The sequence below is a fragment of the Akebia trifoliata genome, unplaced genomic scaffold (assembly GCF_017979445.1).
Source record: "Akebia trifoliata isolate Shusen 1 unplaced genomic scaffold, ASM1797944v1 Contig00608_ERROPOS3031104, whole genome shotgun sequence".
NCBI lineage: Eukaryota > Viridiplantae > Streptophyta > Magnoliopsida > Ranunculales > Lardizabalaceae > Akebia > Akebia trifoliata.
Window position 1 is genome coordinate 763,137 of NW_028237131.1, and position 21,263 is coordinate 784,399.

At 33.0% G+C, this 21,263-nt stretch overlaps 1 protein-coding gene and 2 non-coding genes across 3 annotated transcripts; all 3 read right to left on the reverse strand.

Moving 5' to 3' along the window:
• Positions 1–8,509: 8,509 nt before the first annotated feature.
• Positions 8,510–8,605, reverse strand: LOC147381275 (small nucleolar RNA snoR31/Z110/Z27). Its single transcript, XR_015174710.1, has one exon. It is a non-coding gene; the product is annotated as a small nucleolar RNA snoR31/Z110/Z27 (small nucleolar RNA).
• A 51-nt stretch (positions 8,606–8,656) lies between these two features.
• Positions 8,657–8,748, reverse strand: LOC147381276 (small nucleolar RNA R32/R81/Z41). The gene has a single exon (XR_015174711.1). It is a non-coding gene; the product is annotated as a small nucleolar RNA R32/R81/Z41 (small nucleolar RNA).
• Positions 8,749–11,826: 3,078 nt separating this feature from the next.
• LOC147381277 (wax ester synthase/diacylglycerol acyltransferase 4-like) lies at positions 11,827–17,664 on the reverse strand. Its single transcript, XM_086430710.1, has 5 exons — positions 17,370–17,664; positions 15,520–16,092; positions 13,671–14,024; positions 12,672–12,809; positions 11,827–12,150 (listed from the first exon to the last, which is right to left on the reverse strand). Exons 1-5 carry the CDS (start codon positions 17,574–17,576, stop codon positions 12,004–12,006), a joined length of 1,419 nt encoding a protein of 472 aa, XP_086286836.1. The 5' UTR covers positions 17,577–17,664; the 3' UTR covers positions 11,827–12,003.
• Between the last annotated feature and the right edge of the window lie 3,599 nt (positions 17,665–21,263).

Consider the following 21,263-nt stretch of genomic DNA (forward strand, 5'->3'; position numbering starts at 1 on the left):
GTGTAGATGCTTTTTACTTATATCTCGTGGAAAAGCACCTACGATTATGTGCGCACTACCACGTCATTGTGTCACCCCTGTGTCCCCTTTTGTCACCCCAGCACGACTCTCAAGAATCATAAATCTTTTTTGTGTGACTTAAGATATTTGATTGGAAATATACCAGGGAAAAGTAGTTGGGAGTTGGGAGTTGAGAGCGGATAACTTCAATTTTCTAGTGGGCCTTGGCCCACTAACAATTTCAATTTTGGTGGGCATATGCACTCAAAATCAGCCTGATTGGTGAACATCAAAGCCTTAAAATTCACTAATTAGGGCAGACTAAGTAGCATGTGGTTGTATACATATTAAATAATGGGTCAGTGTAAAGGAATTAAAAAAATTTGCTCATAAAGGTCCGGGACCCACTAATCACATGTACCCACGTGTATTGAATGATATTTCTACTTTACACAAGTAGCCTTGTTAGTATATATATATATATATATATATATATATATATATATATATATATATATATATATATATATATATATATATATATATATGGGAAATGTTCAGCACCCTAAGTTTTACCACATACTTTAACAAACGTTTTTTGTCCTACATGGGTTAGAAGTTTTGGAATGGGCTGATTTTTGGTGAGGATGATCTCTATGATTAGAAGATCATCCTCCCCAAAAATCAGCCCATTCCGAAATGTTTAACCCCATGTTTACAAGTTGAAAAATCGTGGACCATCCATTTTTTGTAAATCATTTTTGATGGGGTTAGAAGTTTTGGAATGAGCTGATTTTTAGTGAGGATGATCTCCTCACCATAGAGATCATCCTCACCAAAAATCAGTCCATTCCGAAACTTCTAACCCATGTAGGACAAAAAGCGTTTGTTAAAGTGTGTGGTAAAACTTAGGGTGCTGAACGGGACCCTATATATATATATAGGGTCCCGTTCAATGGCCAACAGTTTGGCAAACATTTTGGCAAACACTTTTTCAAAACATGGGTTAGAGGTCTTGGAATGGGCTTATTTTTGGTGAGGATGATCGCTACGGTGAGGAGATCATCCTCACCAAAAATCAGCTCATTCCAAAACTTCTAGCCCCAGTTTACAAGTTGAAAAATCGTGAACCGTCCATTTTTTGTAAATCATTTTTGATGGGGTTAGAAGTTTTGGAATGGGCTGATTTTTGGTGATGATGATCTCCTCACCATAGAGATCATCCTCACCAAAAATCAGCCCATTCCAAGACCTCTAACCCATGTTTTGAAAAATGTATTTGCCAAACTGTTGGCCATTGAACGCTACCCATATATATATATATATAGGGAAATGTTCAGCACCCTAAGTTTTACCACACACTTTAACAAACGTTTTGTGTCCTACATGGGTTAGAAGTTTTGGAATGAGCTGATTTTTGGTGAGGATGATCTCTATGATTAGAAGATCATCCTCCCCAAAAATCAGCCCATTCCGAAATGTTTAGCCCCATGTTTACACGTTGAAAAATCGTGGACCGTCCATTTTTTGTAAATCAATTTTGATGGGGTTCTAAGTTTTGGAATGAGCTGATTTTTGGTGAGGATGATCTTCTCACCATAGAGATCATCCTCACCAAAAATTAGCTCATTCCGAAACTTCTAACCCATGTAAGACAAAACACGTTTGTTAAAGTGTGTGGTAAAACTAAGGGTGGCGAACGGGACCCATATATATATATATATATATATATAGGGTCAAGTTCAAACGACAACCATTTCAACACACATATAGACAACGTGTTTTGTCTTATATGGGCAAAAATGTTTGGAATGGGCTGATTTTTTGTGAGGATGATCTCTGTGGTGAGGAGATCATCCTGGCAAAAAATCAGCTCATTATGAAACTTCTAGACCGTCCAATTTTTGTAAATCAATTTTGATGGGGTTACAAGTTTTGGAATGGGATGATTTTTTGCCAGGATGATCCCCTCATCACAGAGATCATCCTCACAAAAAATCAGCCCATTCCAAACATTTTTGCCCATATAAGACAAACACGTTGTCTATATGTGTGTCGCAATGTGTGTTGCAGGAACCCGACCCATATATATATATACAACGTGTTTGTCTTATATGGGCAAAAATGTTTGGAATGGGATGATTTTTTGTGAGGATGATCTCTGTGATGAGGGGATCATCCTGGCAAAAAATCATCCCATTCCAAAACTTGTAACCCCATCAAAATTGATTTACAAAAATTGGACGGTCTACAATTTTTCAACAAAAATTGGACGGTCTAGAAGTTTCATAATGAGCTGATTTTTGGCAAGGATGATCTCCTCACCACAGAGATCATCCTCCCAAAAAATCAGCCCATTCCAAACATTTTTACCCATATAAGACAAAACGCGTTGTCTATATGTGCGTTGAAATGGTTGTCGTTTGAACCTGACCCTATATATATATATATATAAAAGGCCTTATAAAGGAATGGTGATTGGACCCCACACAAAGTAAAATTGACTCATGAATCATCTCCAAATCCATAATTGATTTAATTGGAAAGTCTTCACAGCATGTTTTTAAATCTCATCTGAGACGGAGATGACTCATCCGATACGTCTCCACCAACAAGACGGACAGACAAGTCAAACGTACTCAACGAGATTTAAAATCATAATTCATCTATTTCATTGTTGAACAAGATGACTCAAACGTATTAAAAAAACTCATTTAAGATGACTCGATCTCATTCATGGACGAGATGAGATGTCAAAAAAAAATTTAAAACCATGCTTCACAGTCTACAATGGCTCCAAAAAAACCTGGTTACATTACTGGATTTTTTACACACTTTTCAAACTCTTGAAACTCATCCCAATCTTCTTGAATCAATTGAATTTTGAGTTAACTCATCTCTAAAGGTCATCTTAACTAACTTTTGGAATCTACAAGTAAAAGTAAATTGGGCCCAAGTAAACTTGAGAATTAAAAATTAACAATCATTTTTAAAAAGGGTAGCATTCGGCTCACAATCTTAGGCTGACAACATTGGTTGACAAAACTTGTCCTATATGACTTAAAAGTTTAGGATAGGGCTGATTTTTTGTGAGGAAATCATACTCACAAAAAATCAGCCCAATCTATAACTTCTAACACCATAAAAGTAATTTACAAAGTAGAAAATTTGTGGACCGTCGATTTTTATTATAAACTTGTAAATCACTTTTGATGAGGTTAGAAGTTTCAGATTGGGATGATTTCCTCACCATAGAGATCATCTTCACAAAAAATCAGCTCAATCCGTAACTCTTAAGTCATATAAGATAAATTTTGTCAATCAACGTTGTTGTCCTAAGATTGTCAGTCGAACGCCCTCCCTTTTAAAGGATTCGACTTGTTGGATGTGAGGATGAGTCAGTGTCTCTGAGTGTAGAAAAGAGATGAGCTACCACTTTTGAAAAGCATGCCGAATTGGATTTTGTGTTTTAATAGTTGGGATTTCGGATTATTGCACGAGCCTCTATATCCTGACATATCTATTTCGATCAAATAATGATTTTCTAACTAGAAAGTCTTCACTCAAACGGAACGATATATCATTTCTTTAGAATACACAACTGTCCATCTTTTATGGGAATTTGCATTTGTGTATCTCAAGGAAAAAGATCTATGCTTCTATGTCCATGCCACGTCAGCCGAGTGAAGACAGCAGTCATTTCGATCCGCTCTAAAGTTACACACACAATTTTAAAAAATAAAATAAAATAAGACTCTTTTAGTTAATAAGACGATATTATGGGAAGATGGAAAAAAATAAAAAATAAATAAATAACTGATATTGTATTCCTTTAATTTGGAAAGCCAGACTATGTTTTGCTCAACTCATCCAAAATTGATTTCGAGAAAATTACGATTCACAGGTTTATGACTACTTTTTTTGCATGAAATCTTTTTTCAGCCATGTGGTGGGAAAATATTCCCCTACTCGATCCCATGAAATTGAATTTCCCAAAATCTTTGAGTTTGACTAATTTTAGAATTTAAAATGGTGTGGTCGATCAGCTCAATATTTTCCAAATATACAAAAAAATACAACTGATTCGTTGATAATATTTCAACAAATCCATTGCCAATTGGCTTGATAATCAAACATAATGTATAAAAATATCATTGGTGATTTTAGTGGCGAGTAAATAGTACTTTATCAGGATCAGACACGTGGTGGCGGTGACACTGATTAGTGTGAATCTCGATGCTAGGCATGATCCAATTCTAGCAAAATTAGAATCATAACCACTATATTTTTTAAGTTTCAATTCTTGTCAGTTCCAATTCGATTTATAAAATAAGTGAAACCAGAACTGCCAAGAATCAAGTACGGATACCCATCGGTTCCGGCTCTCAAGAACCAAATGGGAAAAAAAATATTTCCAAATAATTATAAAAAATATTCTTTAATTTCTAAAAAATATCAATTTAATTATAATTTGTTTCACTAAAATAAGATATAATGATTTTTTCTTCAAAAATTAAAATTCATCTACTTTAAAAATAATAAACTTTAAGAATAGTTTATCCATTTTAAATTTATATGAAAAATGTAAAAATAAATGATAAAATAAAATGGTTCCAGGTACCCATTGGATAGAATCTAAGGGTTCTGGTTCCTATCGATTTGGTTCAATGTTAGACCCAATTCTAATCGGCTCCAATAAAAAGGGAATAGGAACCAAGGTTTTCGGTTTTAGTTCCACTTCAAATCCGAGTCTAGGAAAAAATGATGCCACTAACAAATCAGTAAACCAAATTTAATATCAATTGAGGCATGATGAATCACTACTCTTGAGAGTATGTCGCACCCCACAAAAATAGTATCTTGGTTCAACTGGTTACATGGGAATACTCTCCAGGGTACAACAATCAGAATCTCAAACCAAATGTGTACTCGCAATGGCTGAGAAGAATTAAATAGCTCAAATCACTTCTTATCGAAAAATTGGTCGAGGATTAGGGAAAAAATAGAGAACAATAGATAGTAGAAGGGAAAATAGAAAGTTTCTATACGTTTGAGGAAAGGAAAAAAAATTGTTTAGAAAGACCCAAAATTATAACCGTTTGATTAAACGTTTGTTGTAACTTAGGGTTAGGGTGATCAAATTCTTCTTCTTCATCTTTAGTTTTTTTTCTTTCTCTTTTCTTAAAAAGATGAAAGGTATGTAAAAATATTTTCGCAGATGACATGCCCTTGACCTTCGTTTTCTCTGGTAGATGTACTAGACTATTTAGATATAAAAAATAAAAATAAAAAATCCAAATTTTGATAAATATTTGAGATACCCTATGTTTCCAAATTGACGACATGTAATCTTCCATGAAATACTTATTTTTTAAAATTTTAATTGAATGTATTGAATGTTTCAAGAATATTACGTAATGCTTTGATAAATTTTTTGATATCGTTTCAATGTTTGAAAAAAAATGAAAACACTGATTGGAAACGGGATTTTTTAAACTATTGTTGAAATTATTACGTAACAAGAAATTTGCAAGGTAAACTATGTTGTGGAGCTACATATGATTACACTGGGAAAACATTAGCAACTTATTGTTTCAAGAATAGTGTAATTAGATCTCATATCAAACAATACATAATATGGACACTCACTGCTCATAAAATCAAGAACTAACGATAGAATTCCACATCGATGAAGTCTAGAGCAATTCAGATCTAGACTGGGAAGTACCTAGCCACAGTTCCCAACACTCTTACCGAACACACTACCACTATTTGTATTTTTTTTATGCTTTATTTTTATTAAATTGGAATCAATTTTGTAAACTGTTTAAATTATGACATGTTTATATTTTCAATATGATTGTATTTATTTATGTTTATTGTATTGAAAAACCTGCGTGTTTTTCAACTGTTTTAAAATGATTTTTCCCATGTTAGGAAACTGTTAGTTTGAGATAGTGATTTGCCTACTAAGTAATTTCCCCCTTACTCACCCTATCATTTTAATTACAGATTCTCTCATAGCCAATGAGCAATTAGAGGAGTCTTCAGTGGAGTATCACCTTATAAGTTATATTGATGATTAGAGTTCACTTCCAAGTGAGAACTGAAATTATTTTTATTAGTTTATTTTCAATTTAGATGTTTTATTTGTTTTGAGAGTAGGGCTAATGTTAGTGTGAAGATTCACCAACTTTTATTTTTGGCATATTTTGAAGTTTAGATTTCTAGAAATTATCACTTTTCAATTATATTATGGATATTATTACCTTTAAAATTCAGATTTATTAGATTTTTTCACTGGGATAGTATATGTTATAACCATATTGCATACTTACTTTATTTATCAGTTTTGAGTGTGTATTTAGTGCCTGAGATTTTGACATAGAATTATAGAGATTCGTGTGAGAATTTGGGGGCACTACAACTTTGGTGTTACATTCATTTAGCATGAAGCATGTATATCTATACATATTTAAATGATGGAAAATCATGATTGTTTAAATTATGTAAAATAGGTGAGTTTCGAGAACACTAGGTTGAAAAACCAGAAATCCCTGTAAGAAGATCTCCTTGTTTGAGAAAAAGACCAACCGATGATTCTAATGATATTAAACATCATAAGTTTAAATGTCTAGTATGATGATTAATGGTTTGGGTGTGTTGAGGCACATTGTTCATGCATTCTTTGTGCTATACATTTACAAGTTTGTTTCAACAATTTAGATTTATTTTTCATGTTGATGTCATATAAAAAGTTTGCTCATTGTCTTACACCTTCCCGACATTACATGTATAAAATGGATGACATTTTTAGCTATTGATTTCTTTTCATGGACTCAAGTATTTCACTCTAAATTCTTATGTTTAAAGAACTATTTAGTAAAAATAAATAAATAAATAAATAAATAAAGTTTAGATCCTTGAACTATGTTTCAGGAAATGAAATTTTTACAAATTACTAAATATAAAAAAATATGTATATATCAGTACATATTTAAGCATTGGGCTCAAGTTGAGCTAGGTTGCTTAATCCTTCAGTTCGAGCTCAACCCAAATTGAAGTTGGGTTGAGATATTTTAAGCTAGGCTCAACTTATTGTCTACATAACTTAGCCTAGACTCGCCCATCAATTGGGTTGAGCCCGAGTTAAATTCGAGTTAACTCGCCATAATTGCATCCATAGTTCTTATTGCACCTTAATTAAGGCGAATGTTAATAAAACACGTCATTTATTATTCAAGGTTATATATGAATAGGAGTCATGATTTTATGAAACTGCCCTCGACATACACCCCTTGACAAGGTATGTGTTACAATCATAGATTTTTCCTTGAGATACACAATTATACATCCCCATAAATATGTGTCGTTGTATATTTGGAGGAAAAATCTATGATTCTAACACATGCCACATCAACGGCATATGAAAGCATATGTCACAAGCAAGCACCAGACCAATACATGTGACAAGACAAGGTTAGAATCAATTTAAACTAGGTTTAAAACTTGGCTCTTTCACTATATATTGAAAATTAGTTAAACCAAAGATACAAGTGAAAAAACATTTATGGTTCCTATCCACTTTCATGTCAAGAATTGCGAGGTTCCAAATTGAGGTTCCTCCCGCACGACTCCATTTTTTTATTAAATTGATTATACAAATAAAAGCCCATTATTTTTAAAATCTAAACTAGCAAATAGCATGCGCAAATCCATATGTAAAATAGAATTTAGGGTTTATTTAATATTTGCCATTTTTATAATTATTTAAAAAAATTAAATAAATATTTCTAATTTTATATTGTAATTTATCATTTAATATATTATAAAAGCATTTTATAATTTAAAATATTAATTAAGATACTTTTGCAAATTATGATTAAAAGAAATTTTTTATAATTTTAAAAAATTAACTAATATGATTATAAGAGTTTGTGTTCATAATTTTATTTATTTTAACCAAAAAGATCTTAAAATTTAAATGTCTTGTAGGGGGTAAATTTAAGATTTTGATTTCAACAACACCTATTCCATCTTCTAAAAGGCAAAATAAAGATGATTCGACATCAAATTTCTTAGAGTCAAAAATACCGTTTCCATTACATTTATGTTTAATATCATTAAGATCATTTTGTCAAAATAAATAAAATTATAATATCAAAATCTATGTAATTAGATTAATTAATTTTTTTTTTAAATTATAAAAATATCATTTTATCATATTTATCTTCAAAATCACTTAAAATAAAATTTAAAATTTTAAAAATTCTTATACAAATTTTAAATCCTAATTTTTGTAATATATGCACCTTTGCAAATTAATAGTATGAAGAAATTGTGGACCGATTTGACTGGGACTGACTCGGTTAGCCGATTCAAATCGGATGAGGCATTTGTAGGTCCGATCTGAGACTCCAAGATCTAATACAAATACATCTAAAAACATTATGAAACTTAATTTTTTTTATTTAACTCAAAAAATATAATAATAAAAAAATAAAAATCCAACATCATCAGAAACAAAATATCTTTCTCATACACAGTGAAATTAAACTGTGTCCGAAGGTGTCCTAAGATATTTCTTGTTTCAGCACCTGATGAAGAGAAAGATTCTAGATTCTTCCCCAAAAAAACATATTAAAAAAAAAAGATCGGACGGTTCAGAAAGAACGTAGCGAAAGGAGAGATATTGGGATCACATAATACAGTTTGATCATCACCCACTCCATTTCATCATCACCGTCCCCTTCTTAAACCCAAAAAATAAAAATAAAATAAATCATAGAGACACTCAAGAAGGATTGGAGAGATAAGAGAAGCAAACCACAAGTCCACAAGTCACAGAAGAAAGAAAACCCTAAGTTTGATATTTATAGGAACGAGAAAACCCTAGAAAGTTAGATGTAAAAGAACCGTTGGATCCTAATATAATGTTATTGATAACTACAGTCCAGGATGAAGAGGAAAAAGACTTTTACAACCCTGACAATTTGTAGATTCACTAGAATACCTTAAAACCCTTTTTGACGGTACGTTAAGAACCGATCCAACCGGATTTTATGATAAAATCCATTTAAAAAGAGAGCTGCTAATGTCACGCAAACTTTTACTTATTACAACCCAATTTCTACTATTCTTAATCATACCATAACTAAATACTAAAAACACACACACCATTCAAACATTACAAAAATTTAATTCAAGTTATTACTCAACATTACAAAGAATTATAACACATTCAAACAACTTTATCTTCCTATAAAATCTTAAATCTAATAAATAAAAATTTAAATAAACAAAACGTGAAAGTGTTTTTATTGGCACCCCAACTTTTACTTATTCTTAATCATTGACATTTTTTTTTAATTGGAGTATAAGTAAAAGTTGGGCTCCAAACCGATAGTTTTAGAGTGTTTTGATTCGGTTTGGAACAAGTTACGATTTGATTCTAGATTACGAAAATGAAAAATTGATCAATTTAGTTTGATTCTCAGATCAAACTTGTATATAATCGAACCAAACTGAGAATCGAACCCTTATGCAATAAATAAATATATGTGTATATAATAATTATTATGAATTATTTTCAGAGTTAGGATATAGATTAGTGATCTTTTATGAATAAATTAATTACTTTTTATAGATAGATTTGTGATTTATTATATGAAATTTTATGTTTGTTTTTTATTAAAAAAATATTATTTACAATTTATTGAATATTGACAATTCATAGAACCGAACCAAACCGATTTTAATTTGGTTTGGGTTGGTTTGATTCCAATGGAATTTGGTTCGGTTCTGATACTTATTTAGTGGAACCGACCTATGTCGGTTCGATTCCAATTTGACCTCTAACGGAACCAAAAGCAAACCAAGTTGCACCCCTAGTTTAAATTGTCCAACGCTACAAATTTGCCCTTAGATGTTAAATCAATAACAACTGCCATATGTCTTTTAAAAAGTAAAAATTATTTTTAAATAGGAGAGAAAAATGAGGGTTGATTTTACTGATGTTTAAAAATCTGATCGATGATTAGATCGAAAATTTGTCAAATTAATAAGAATGATGTAGGACTATTGTTCAATTTGGTTGGACCAACTTAGATTTTTTTTTTTTTTTTAAGATATGCATCTTTTTCTTAAATTACATCATCTATTTTTTTATTAAAAAAAATTCACACAAAAGCTCACTAATCGAATCGATGTTATTAATTCCAATTGGGCTACCAATTCGGTCCAATTTTTAAAATTCTGGAATTTACAGATATCACAGATCGATTACACCTTAAAATGAATTATATTATTATTTTCAATGAGATCCCAATAAGGAAAATCGTCGAAAAGTAAATAAGGAAAATTTAAACAAATTGATATCTCTTTTTCTTATTTTCTCCAAAATTTCTTTACTTTTTTATTTTGACTTTTTTCAATCTGTCTTGATTCCTGATTGTGATTTTGGGTTGTTAGAATATTATAGAAGCTGATTTCCAAAGTTCATAATCATGTTAGGCAATACTATTGTTAGAAACTGATTTCAAAATCTAGAATTAAAATATTTATTTAGTGGCCTATATATTTCTATATTTGTGATATGAGCATATAAATCCTAAAACTGTGAAAAATAGTCATTTAGTACATAAAAACGCATGTAAGAAACAAATTCCGAAATCACAAGAAACAAGTCTTGCCTCGATTTCGATTTCAACAAATTTATAATCCTAATTATGGGTAATCATTTTTTAAATATAAATCAAAAGTGACAAGAATCAAATTAATGAATACGAACTAAACATCCCCTCAATAAATCAAGGTGTAGTTTGATTTTTGGAAACAAATGAAGACACTCCCGAAGTTAAGATTATTGGGCAAATTAAATTAGCTACAAGAGATTGGAATGAAAATTCAGATATAATCCCTATAGTGATTCAAGTAATTTGTTCACGAATAAGTGTTCTATAAATAAACCCAATGGGATTTAAGTTATTGGTTAATTGGACGTCCATGTGGGTCCATTCCTAAAATACACACACAATAGGACTCCCCTGGGAGTTAGGGTCCTAGTGAAGACTCCCTATTTGATTAGAAGAGTGCAATTTACAAAATCTTGTATTCTTATAATTATCTTTAGTTCTTTTTGTTTTTTCTTCTCTCTAAGTTTGACAAGAGATTTTTGGGTTTCTATTGAGAACCCTAGGGTTTAAGTTGTAGAAAGTTTATAATTGCTCTAGTAGTGTTGACATGATGGGTTTCGATCTCCGATAATTGGTGAACGTGACACGCACTACATGAAAACTGAAAAATTCGACAAAAAAAATTGATGGGCCAAAGCCCACAGATTTTAGAAACTGAATTTTGACGGTCTAAGACTGTTGAAATTATTGATGTTCCCAGATTTGACGGCTTAGAGCTGTCAAATTTCTCCTATCCTTCATTAATTTGACAATTTCGGTCAGTCAAAAACAAAAATTTGACAATGAAAAATTCGACCCCTTTGTCTGTCGAATTTTATGAAATTTGATGGCCCTGGGCCATCAAATTTGGGATTTTTTCACATTGTGACAATTCAAGGTTTGGATCTAATAGGTAGGCTTTTAAAACTCTAACACAAGTATTTCAAAACAACTTAGAATTCCTAAGCTCAAGTCCAGCTAACCCATCCAAAAATAAATAAGGTGAATCAATCAAAGTACTAAAAGATCCTTTGTTTTATACTGGTATCAGAGCTACTAATCAGTCTCTATAATCTGATAACTACTCGTCAAGCCTACCACATTTATCAATGTTGACCCGATTATTGAGTTTGTCAAATTAGGTGGTGCATCGTTTCTAGAATTAGAACATTTATTTTGATTATAGCACTCATACATTTAAGAATATAAATATATTGAAAGTTTCTTTGAATCACAAAAAAGATCAACTTAATACATCAATCATAAAAGGATGACTTAAAATTAAATGCCTTTTTTCCTAAAAGAAATCGATGATCCTTTGAAATTACGATCAAGCAGTAGAAACAGCGGCTTTGAATATCCCCTCGAAAGCCCTCTCCAAGCATGAATTGAATAGTTGGTGATTTATGAAGCCTTTCTCTGTTCCTATAGCCACCCTCAGATTTCCCATATAGCTCACCATTGTTATTGTGAGACTCTGCCATTCCAACAACTCTTCATTAAGTAAATGAGTCTTCCTAGTGTGACTATACAGGACACTGCATTCAACATGGAGTTGGCGTGGAGGTGCGCACAGAATCGTTGATGTGCAAAATCATATCTTGAGGAAAAGCATTTTATGGTTATGTGCCCACCTCCATGTCAACTCAGTTCAACGTAGTGTCTTGATCAGTCACTTTAACTTTTTCCTAAACATAAATATATAATGAATAATGCTGAAGTGACCTCAAGATTAGACCTCACATAGCACACCCCGACATGAAACTGTATGAGAACCATACATGTTTTTCCCCTAGATACGAGTGAAAAAGCATCTATGGTTCCTATCCACGTTCACGTCAAGATGTGCGATACGAGGCCCAATCTTGAAGTCACTCCAGCACGAATTCATAATCAAAGCTACCTCTCCTTTCATGACTAACCCTAATGTCAGTGTCACAAAACATGGAGTTTACCTTGAATAGACCATAAGATGAGTGTGAAAGGTAGGTGTTTTACCTGAGGGATAGCCACCACCATGAAGTAAATGCCCTTACATGGATGACCTGCCAAAGCTATTCTCTCAGTCGGACCAATCATGTTCGATAACGTCATGCTAGTGTTCCTTAGCGTGCTATGGATGTATTGAGCAGTTTTCTGTGACACCAAAAAGATTTTGGTTAGCTATCTTAATTAGGTCCGCTCTAACAATGTTCATGTCAAATCCCAAATTATCACAAAGATTTAAAATCTCGTCTCGAGGCAATATTTTGATCAGGCGAAAAATCAAGATAATCTCAATCAAAACATTCCAAGACTATCCAATAAGTTCAATGTTTTGATATTGAAATGTTTCGTATGAAACATTATGAAAGTTGCATGAAACTTTACGTACATTTATTATAAATTCTTAAATATATAATATAGGAAGGTACCTCAGGGCCTCTGAATTTTCTCATCAACTCTAGTAATCTACCGGTGAGAACAACAGCAAGAGAGTTTCTCTTCCTCTTGATAATTTCTTTTCCTTTGTAAAGGAACTCGAGGGGATCAGCGGTCTCTACATCTGAGGAGTCAGGGATCGATACGTGTAAGAAGCCGAATTGGTTCCCCCATGGAGACTCAGAAGCTGGTTTGACCATCTCCTCGATTGTTCGATAAGTGTTGATGACCCTAGTGTTGAGCAACACCAATGCCGTCGAATGTGCTTTGCCAGTACCTTTGCTTGCAGCTTGCATGTATAGCCGAGTTCCATAAAATATTGTACCAGAGATAACATCGTTCACAGTCTGTTGGCGACAATGATCAATTAGCATTTTCATCGGATTTAAAATCTCGTCTCGAGGCAATATTTTGATCAGGCGAAAAATCAAGATAATCTCAATCAAAACATTCCAAGACTATCCAATAAGTTCAATGTTTTGATATTGAAATGTTTCGTATGAAACATTATGAAAGTTGCATGAAACTTTACGTACATTTATTATAAATTCTTAAATATATAATATAGGAAGGTACCTCAGGGCCTCTGAATTTTCTCATCAACTCTAGTAATCTACCGGTGAGAACAACAGCAAGAGAGTTTCTCTTCCTCTTGATAATTTCTTTTCCTTTGTAAAGGAACTCGAGGGGATCAGCGGTCTCTACATCTGAGGAGTCAGGGATCGATACGTGTAAGAAGCCGAATTGGTTCCCCCATGGAGACTCAGAATCTGGTTTGACCATCTCCTCGATTGTTCGATAAGTGTTGATGACCCTAGTGTTGAGCAACACCAATGCCGTCGAATGTGCTTTGCCAGTACCTTTGCTTGCAGCTTGCATGTATAGCCGAGTTCCATAAAATATTGTACCAGAGATAACATCGTTCACAGTCTGTTGGCGACAATGATCAATTAGCATTTTCATCGGGTGCTCACAATAAGATGATAAAAATTTTGTAATAGCTCAAATTTAACATTATCGTCATCATCATTGGCATTGAAAATTATGTTCATCTAGGTAAAGTTGATCTGAAATCTAATTATCGAGTAGACTCCAAAGACAATCTATTTTCCACAATCATCCTAGAAGAATTAGGATATAAAGTTCGTGGAGAGTTAGCTTAATTGGTATGTAGGACTCCGGAAATAAGGAAGTTATCTGCCAAACATGGTTAATTCAAAATATTGAACTATGAAGGGATATATATAAGAAATTGAATTGTTTAAGTGGATCAAAAATCTACGTAATAAAACACTACTAAATGTCGTACTTTGCTACAGTTTCATGGGTAACAAACATTCCCTCCAGCTATAGTGAATGGGGTTCACACTATCCTACTTTATTTTCTTTTCTCCTCACTTCCTCCAACTTTATTATATTTATTCTTCTCCCCCTTTTTCAACAATTTCCCCTCAATTTTATTAACTTTCCCCTCTTTTACCCTCATTTTCAATAATATCCTTCTAACTTTATTATCTTTCCTCTTTCCAAAAGTACCCTTAATTTTATTCCCTTTTTTCATATATCTTTTTTCAATATTATCCCTCCAACTTTATTGTCTTTCCTCTACCTCTCCAACTTTATTCATTATTTTCCTCTTTTACCCCCATGATTTCAAAGAATTTTTTAATAAAACCCTTACAATTTCATTATTTTTTTCTCTTTTACCCCCCTTAACCATGACAAACTCTAGTGAATACACATAATGCAACTTTGGTCATGGCATTCAAGGATGAAGCAGTCAATAAGATTGATAATTAGTAAGCAATGCCTTCAAAGAAAACTCTTCCTTTTTTCTTTCAGGTTCAAAAAATTTCATACAAGGAAGAATTTGGTAAGGACCTGATTCTTAGAGTATTATGTGACCTTAAAGGGTGGCTTAGTGGTAAAACTAGTGACAGGGGTTTGCTCTGTCTAGTCGTATGTTTGAAACTCGGTGGCCTCCTATTTTACCTTGTCGGACGTTGGAAAACTTCTCATGAGGTTGGGGCATACAATCGTAGGGACTGCTATCATCCCGAAAGGGATGTGGGAACCCTACATTTAAAACATATATATCATGTGACCATGATATAGCTATCAAACTACATGACCTACTCTATTAATGCGAGGAACAATGTCAATAGATAGTGTGGGAGCAGAATAAAGTCACACCAACCCATACTTATCTCCAACCCCAAACATCCATCACAATTCAAGATAGAAAACAAACATGTCCGGAATTAAGATTTATATTACATACCTACACTATTAATCAAGACAATGTTTATATAAAATGATGGTGACAACAACGATGACCTTAATAATTAATGCTTCACAACTCGTATGCAACATGATTCCATACTACCAAAAATTTAAACAAAAGCCGATGAAGAGAAAATCTTACCCCTCCAAGCTTGCCTTTGATTTGTTTGATTCGATCGAGAGAGAATGTAACAGTAGAGATTGTAATCGGCAGAAACTCCACTCCTTCATTCCCCGATCTAATTGGCGTTCGATCATCTTCCACCACACTACTTTTTAGAAGACTCCAAGCAAAATCTAATGCAGTGTTGATGAACATGGATAAAAGACGAGGCACAATTTTGATAATGTTCCTCCCATTATGTTCTTCTGATTCTGACTTCAACACTGGGAAAGTTATGGGAAGAGAAGGATCATCAGCTCTTTGAAAACAAGAAAATAGAGCTCCCATGATCGAAAATCCGTCACCGAGCGCGTGATGAAGTTTGAATATTAGTGTTCCAGCTGCATTACTTGTGGGGTACTTGATTATGTGAATCTCCCACAATGGCCGGTTTTGTGGGAGCCTCGCCATGGATATCTTTGTCAAGTAGTCTTGCAAGTGAATGTCATAAGATTCTGGCGACAACCCAGCGGGGAAGATGGGAACATTAATGTGATCTTCGGGCTTAATTTCAACTCTTTTCCAGTGTTTTACTCCATTGTCATCTGTGATCTGAACCAAAGTTTTTGTTAATTAGCAACATTTAAACTAGAAAAAATGTACGACATGTGATCATAGTTTTTTTTTATAAATGATTTTCTAAGGAATATGTTATTTTAGGTGTACAAATGCATAATAAATCTGTGTTTCTCAATTTGGCGCAAAAAATATCTATAATCTGGACCCCAAGAAAGTGATTTTCTTGTCACGAAGCCCCACCACCAAAACTACAAACCAAGTTCACAAGCAAACATATTTTGAAGAAGTCAAATTTGATTTCTTACAAATTTAATTTCATGATAAAACATTTTCTCTAAAATCATATATATGCTTGATGAGAAACTACTTTCAAGGAAGAATAAAGTATGTGAGAAAATATTTGTCGAAGTTTAATTGCACCAAGAAAAATGTCAAAATTAATTTGTAGTTTTGGGGGTGGGGGTAACTGTGAGTGACTAACAATTCGGAGATGAGAATTAAAGCATTCTTGGAGCACACTTTGGGTACTTCAGTGGGGCTGTTTGATAGTGACTTCTTTCTTTAGGATGGGATAACAAAAGGTGAAAATGACCTTAATACCCTCATCTTCAAAAATCAGTCATCTTCAACTTTAAGAATATATCTACTTCAACATTCAAACATCAAAGCAAGTTAAGATTTTTCGGAAAGTAGAAAATGATGGAATTTTAAGTGAAAAAAATCAAGTATTTTCTATTGAGGTTAAGGTGAGGTAGAAAAAGATAGGTTGAAAATAAAACAAAATGGATTATAAATGGAAGTTGTTTTTGGCTTAGTAAAAAAAGCAAATTTTCTGATTTGATCACCTTGTGACATTCAAAAATATGATCCAATGCAATGGAGTTGTAGAGGACAATATTATACGAATTTAAAAAGAAAATAATAGTTACTTTTCACTGTTGAATTTTATTTTTAAATTTGGGTGTTCAATTGCTCCTCATTTACAATACCTTTTTTTAAGATTTGAAATCTAAAAAAATAAATATGTGGACAATGATAGTACAGAAACTCTCTCTATTATTAATGTCATTCATACCGCATGTTAAACGTTTGTTGGGTTTTGAGCCAACACATCAGAGAGCGTGCGCCAAAAACTGCCTCCATTTAACATTTCTCATTTGTTTTTTTTACCATAGGTTAAAATGAGGTCATTCAGTATTAGCCTATAAGATAAGACAGCTCCAAGGGTGCATGTCTAAGATAAAATCACCATAAGTTGTACTAACATGGTAAGTAAAAAAGAAGAATAAATAACTTTGAGAGAGCCATACCATGATGGAGGAGAAGCGTGGGTTGATGGGAAGAAAGACATTATAAAGAAGAGACAATGTTGAGGAGTCATCGATGGGGATCTCTGATTCCAAAGCAGCAATAACACCCACAGAGAGGACACTACTGTTGAAATATTGGCCTGTTGGACTCACAGGTTCTTCTTCTTCTTCTTCTTCAACTCTTCTTTCTTTTGTAGAAGTCACCATTGATACTGTTGTTAATTTGCTTGATAGCTACAATGGGTGTTTCATCATACCTTCTACTATAGTATCTTCTCTTATATATAATACAAAAAAGTGGAACTAACATGTAGTCTGTGTGAATGTACCTACACTGCTGATAATGTAATAAATTAGTTTGTTGATAGGTGGGTAATTTATGGTGCACCGCTGAAACATTGATGACCAAACTCAATGCATCTCTCTCTCTCTCTCTCTCTCTCTCTCTCTCTCTAAGTGAGTGCCCAGTCTTTTTTGCTCACAGCCCCACAGCGATTTGACATGTAGAGCAAATGACATCAATTTCTCCCATGCCAGCACTTTCTCTGCCCACAAATTTTAATTTTAAAATTTCAAGTCTTAAAATAGGTTGGTGCGGGAGGGGCGGAATCAGGATTTTGGCCATGTGGGGACAATTAAGAGTAGAACAATTTTTGTAGCTCACTAATATATATATAGATTTTGAAAATTCTTATGGGGCAAATGCTCCCAATGTAAATCCACCTCCTTAGTTGTTGGGCCAACATGAATTATCACATCGGCAATTCAACAAGACACCCTTCTAAATTTCATGAAAAAAACTCATTAAAAATAAAAAAAATTAAGAAAAAAAATGATTTTTTAAAGTTGATCCAAGGTATTAAAAATGGATGGCTATCGAGCACCTAAATTTTAAATTAAAATTTAACAGTGAAAAATAACTCCTTTTTTTTTTTCTTTTTTTAAGTTCATCGTCGTCTACACCCAACTGAGCTAAGGGTCCAAGTCCTAACTGTTGGATTTCACATTTACACAATCAGGATTATGTATGAACATATGAGTTCATTTTCATGAGTCTACTGATATTATTTATATATGAATTTTTTGGGCCAACCAATGCAGTCCATAAATCCACCTAATACATATTGGATGGGCTTGGTCCTAGACATTTTGTTATTCAGCCTGACCTAGACCTGACTAGGACCAACCTGACCCAATGATTCATAAATCAACCCTAGATAAGAAAATGTTCAAAGTCCAAATAAATCATCAATCAACATAATTTTGATCTACCCCTTGAGTTTTGGTGTAACTTTTAGATATGTTTTATGCCTGACTAACAGAAAATGATTGAAAAATACACTCATATTCAATTCATAAATCATTGATTTTCTCTCTACATTTGTTTCGTCTTCAGAAGGTGCCTCCCCAGTGAGATGGTAAGGTCTTGGTGAGGTAATACAACTTATATGTGATCAAAACCCCACTTTCAAAGAAAAATCTATACTCTTCAAACCTTTTAAAGTTAAAATTTTGATTAAGTTTGCAATAAATTTGGGGGGTCCAACTCAAAATCAACTTGCAATGAGTGTCCAATTTGAGATTAAACTCAACACGCCCCACACGTGTGGGTCACACTAGGCCAACTTATATGTGATCAAAACCCCACTTTCAAAGAAAAATCTATACTCTTCAAACCTTTTAAAGTTAAAATTTTGATTAAGTTTGCAATAAATTCGGGGGGTCCAACTCAAAATCAACTTGCAATGAGTGTCCAATTTGAGATTAAACTCAACACGCCCCACACGTGTGGGTCACACTAGGCCAAAGCGTGTGGCCCAAAGCACATGAAAATATGAATTAGATGACGTGGAGGAGAGAAAGTCTCGCTCTAATACCATTTTTCTTCACTTCTCAACTTATTTGTCAAAGTTTTATGACAAAACATTATGTATCTATCTCATTGACTTACTTGATAGTCCCTAATCCTTACTCCATATTAATAACAAGAGTTGTGACTTAGGTGCTCATGAAGTCTGCTTGGGACCCAGAAAACATTATTTATCTATCTCATTTATTTAATTGATAGTCCCTAATCCTCACTCCAAATTAATGACTATAATTGTGACTTAGGAGCACTTGAAGTGTGCTTGGGACCCAAGAAAACATTAGTTATATATCTATCTCATTGACTTACTTGATAGTCTCTAATCCTTATTTATTTCCAATTAATAATGGTAGTTGCGACTTAGGTGCTCTTGTAGCTGTCCTATAGTTGTATCCTAAGTGTGATGCCAATGGGCAGAAAGAGGGCCATGTGGCATTTTAAGGTACAAATTAAAGTTTGCTCTTTTTCTAGCAGAGAGCGAAAGCAGACCTAAAAGAACGTGGATTAATGTATTGTAAATGGATATAAATATGTTTGTAATAACATGACAATTAGAGGAACATAATTATTTCAACCAACGCCAAACTTTTGGAATGAAGATTGAACAATGATGATGGTCAAAGTTTGCTCTTTGAGAGGAAGAGCGAACTTTTTAATCAATCTTTGATCATTTATTAGAATCTAATTGAAGTACTTTATTCTTAATTACCTTTATATATAGGGCTGCAACATGAGCGGGTTGGAGGGTAAACCCAGACTCAACCTAAATGGTAGAACCCTTAACCCAATTGTTGTGCCTTAGCTTATTAAATCAAGCACAACTTGAGCTTGAGGTTCTAAAATTGAGTTGAGCTGGGGTTAACCCGAGTTAGGTAATTTTAATTGGGTTGGACAGGTTGGGTGGATTGGGCTCTTTAAACAACTCTAATTTCATTTTAATTAGCAATTAAATTTCTTTTCTTATCTTAAAAAGAAACATAACATCAAAAACAAAATTACTAGTAAATAAATTGTATACATCCTCTAAATCCATTATTGAAAGAGTCTTAGAAAGAAAAAAGGAAAGATAATAAAGTGGAAGAGTGTGAGTATTAGAACACTTTCTACGTAATTGTAAGTTGTGAGTCTTGAAAATTTTCAGTTATTTATTATTTTTTCTTTCACCTAAACTTATGTAAAAAATGACTCTTCATCATAAAGAAATCAATACATACTATATATAAACATATATAGCAATAAATTCAAGAGTCGTGCTAGAGTGACCTCAAGATTGTACCTCATATTGCACATCCCTGACGGGGAAGTGTGCAGGAGCCATAGATGCTTCTTCACTCGTATATCAATTAAAAGCATCTATGGTTCCTGCATACTTCCACATAAGGTCACTTCAACATTATTCTAAATTCAAATAAAAAGAAAAGTTTAAAATAAAAAAATAAAAAAAATAAAAAAGAATCGTGCTGGGGTGGCACAGGATTTACTGTGATTCTCACAATTCTGACATGGAAATGCGTACATAACCATAGATGATTTTTACTCATATCATGAGGAAACACATCTATGGTTATGTACACATCCCACGTCAAAATTGTGAGAATCACAGTAAATACCCTGGGTCATTCCAGCATTTTCCAAAAAAAGAAAATATTTTTTTTTCCTTTAGTTACTACAAACATATGTACAAGGAAATAATTTTAAAAAAAATTTATAATTAATAAAAAATATTTATATATTAGTATATAGCTTAGGGTTCGAGTTAAGTTCATGGTTTTAAATCTCGTCTAAGACCAAGATGACTCGCCTAATTCATCTCGGTATCGTTTAGCAACAAGACAAATTTACACAGTGTCTCAAACTTCACACCATCTCATGAGACAAACGAGATGTCTTGGACGATATTTTGAAAATCTCAATCGAGTTGATTGTGATTTTGTATATTTTGACTAAAATAATTATTTTTTTAGGATTTAAATATTTATATAAATAAAATATGATTTTATGACTAAATATCTTCCAATCTACCTTAT

Bases quoted from the DNA above. Each gene is read 5' to 3' on its own strand.
- LOC147381277 (XM_086430710.1), bottom strand. From the start codon at position 17,576: ATGGTGACTTCTACAAAAGAAAGAAGAGTTGAAGAAGAAGAAGAAGAA. The intron at 12,810-13,670 runs GTACCTTCCTAT...TTGGTGTCACAG, and splicing joins GAAAATTCAGAGGCCCTGAG to AAAACTGCTCAATACATCCA. The intron at 12,151-12,671 runs GTAAAACACCTA...TTGGAATGGCAG, and splicing joins TGGTGGTGGCTATCCCTCAG to AGTCTCACAATAACAATGGT.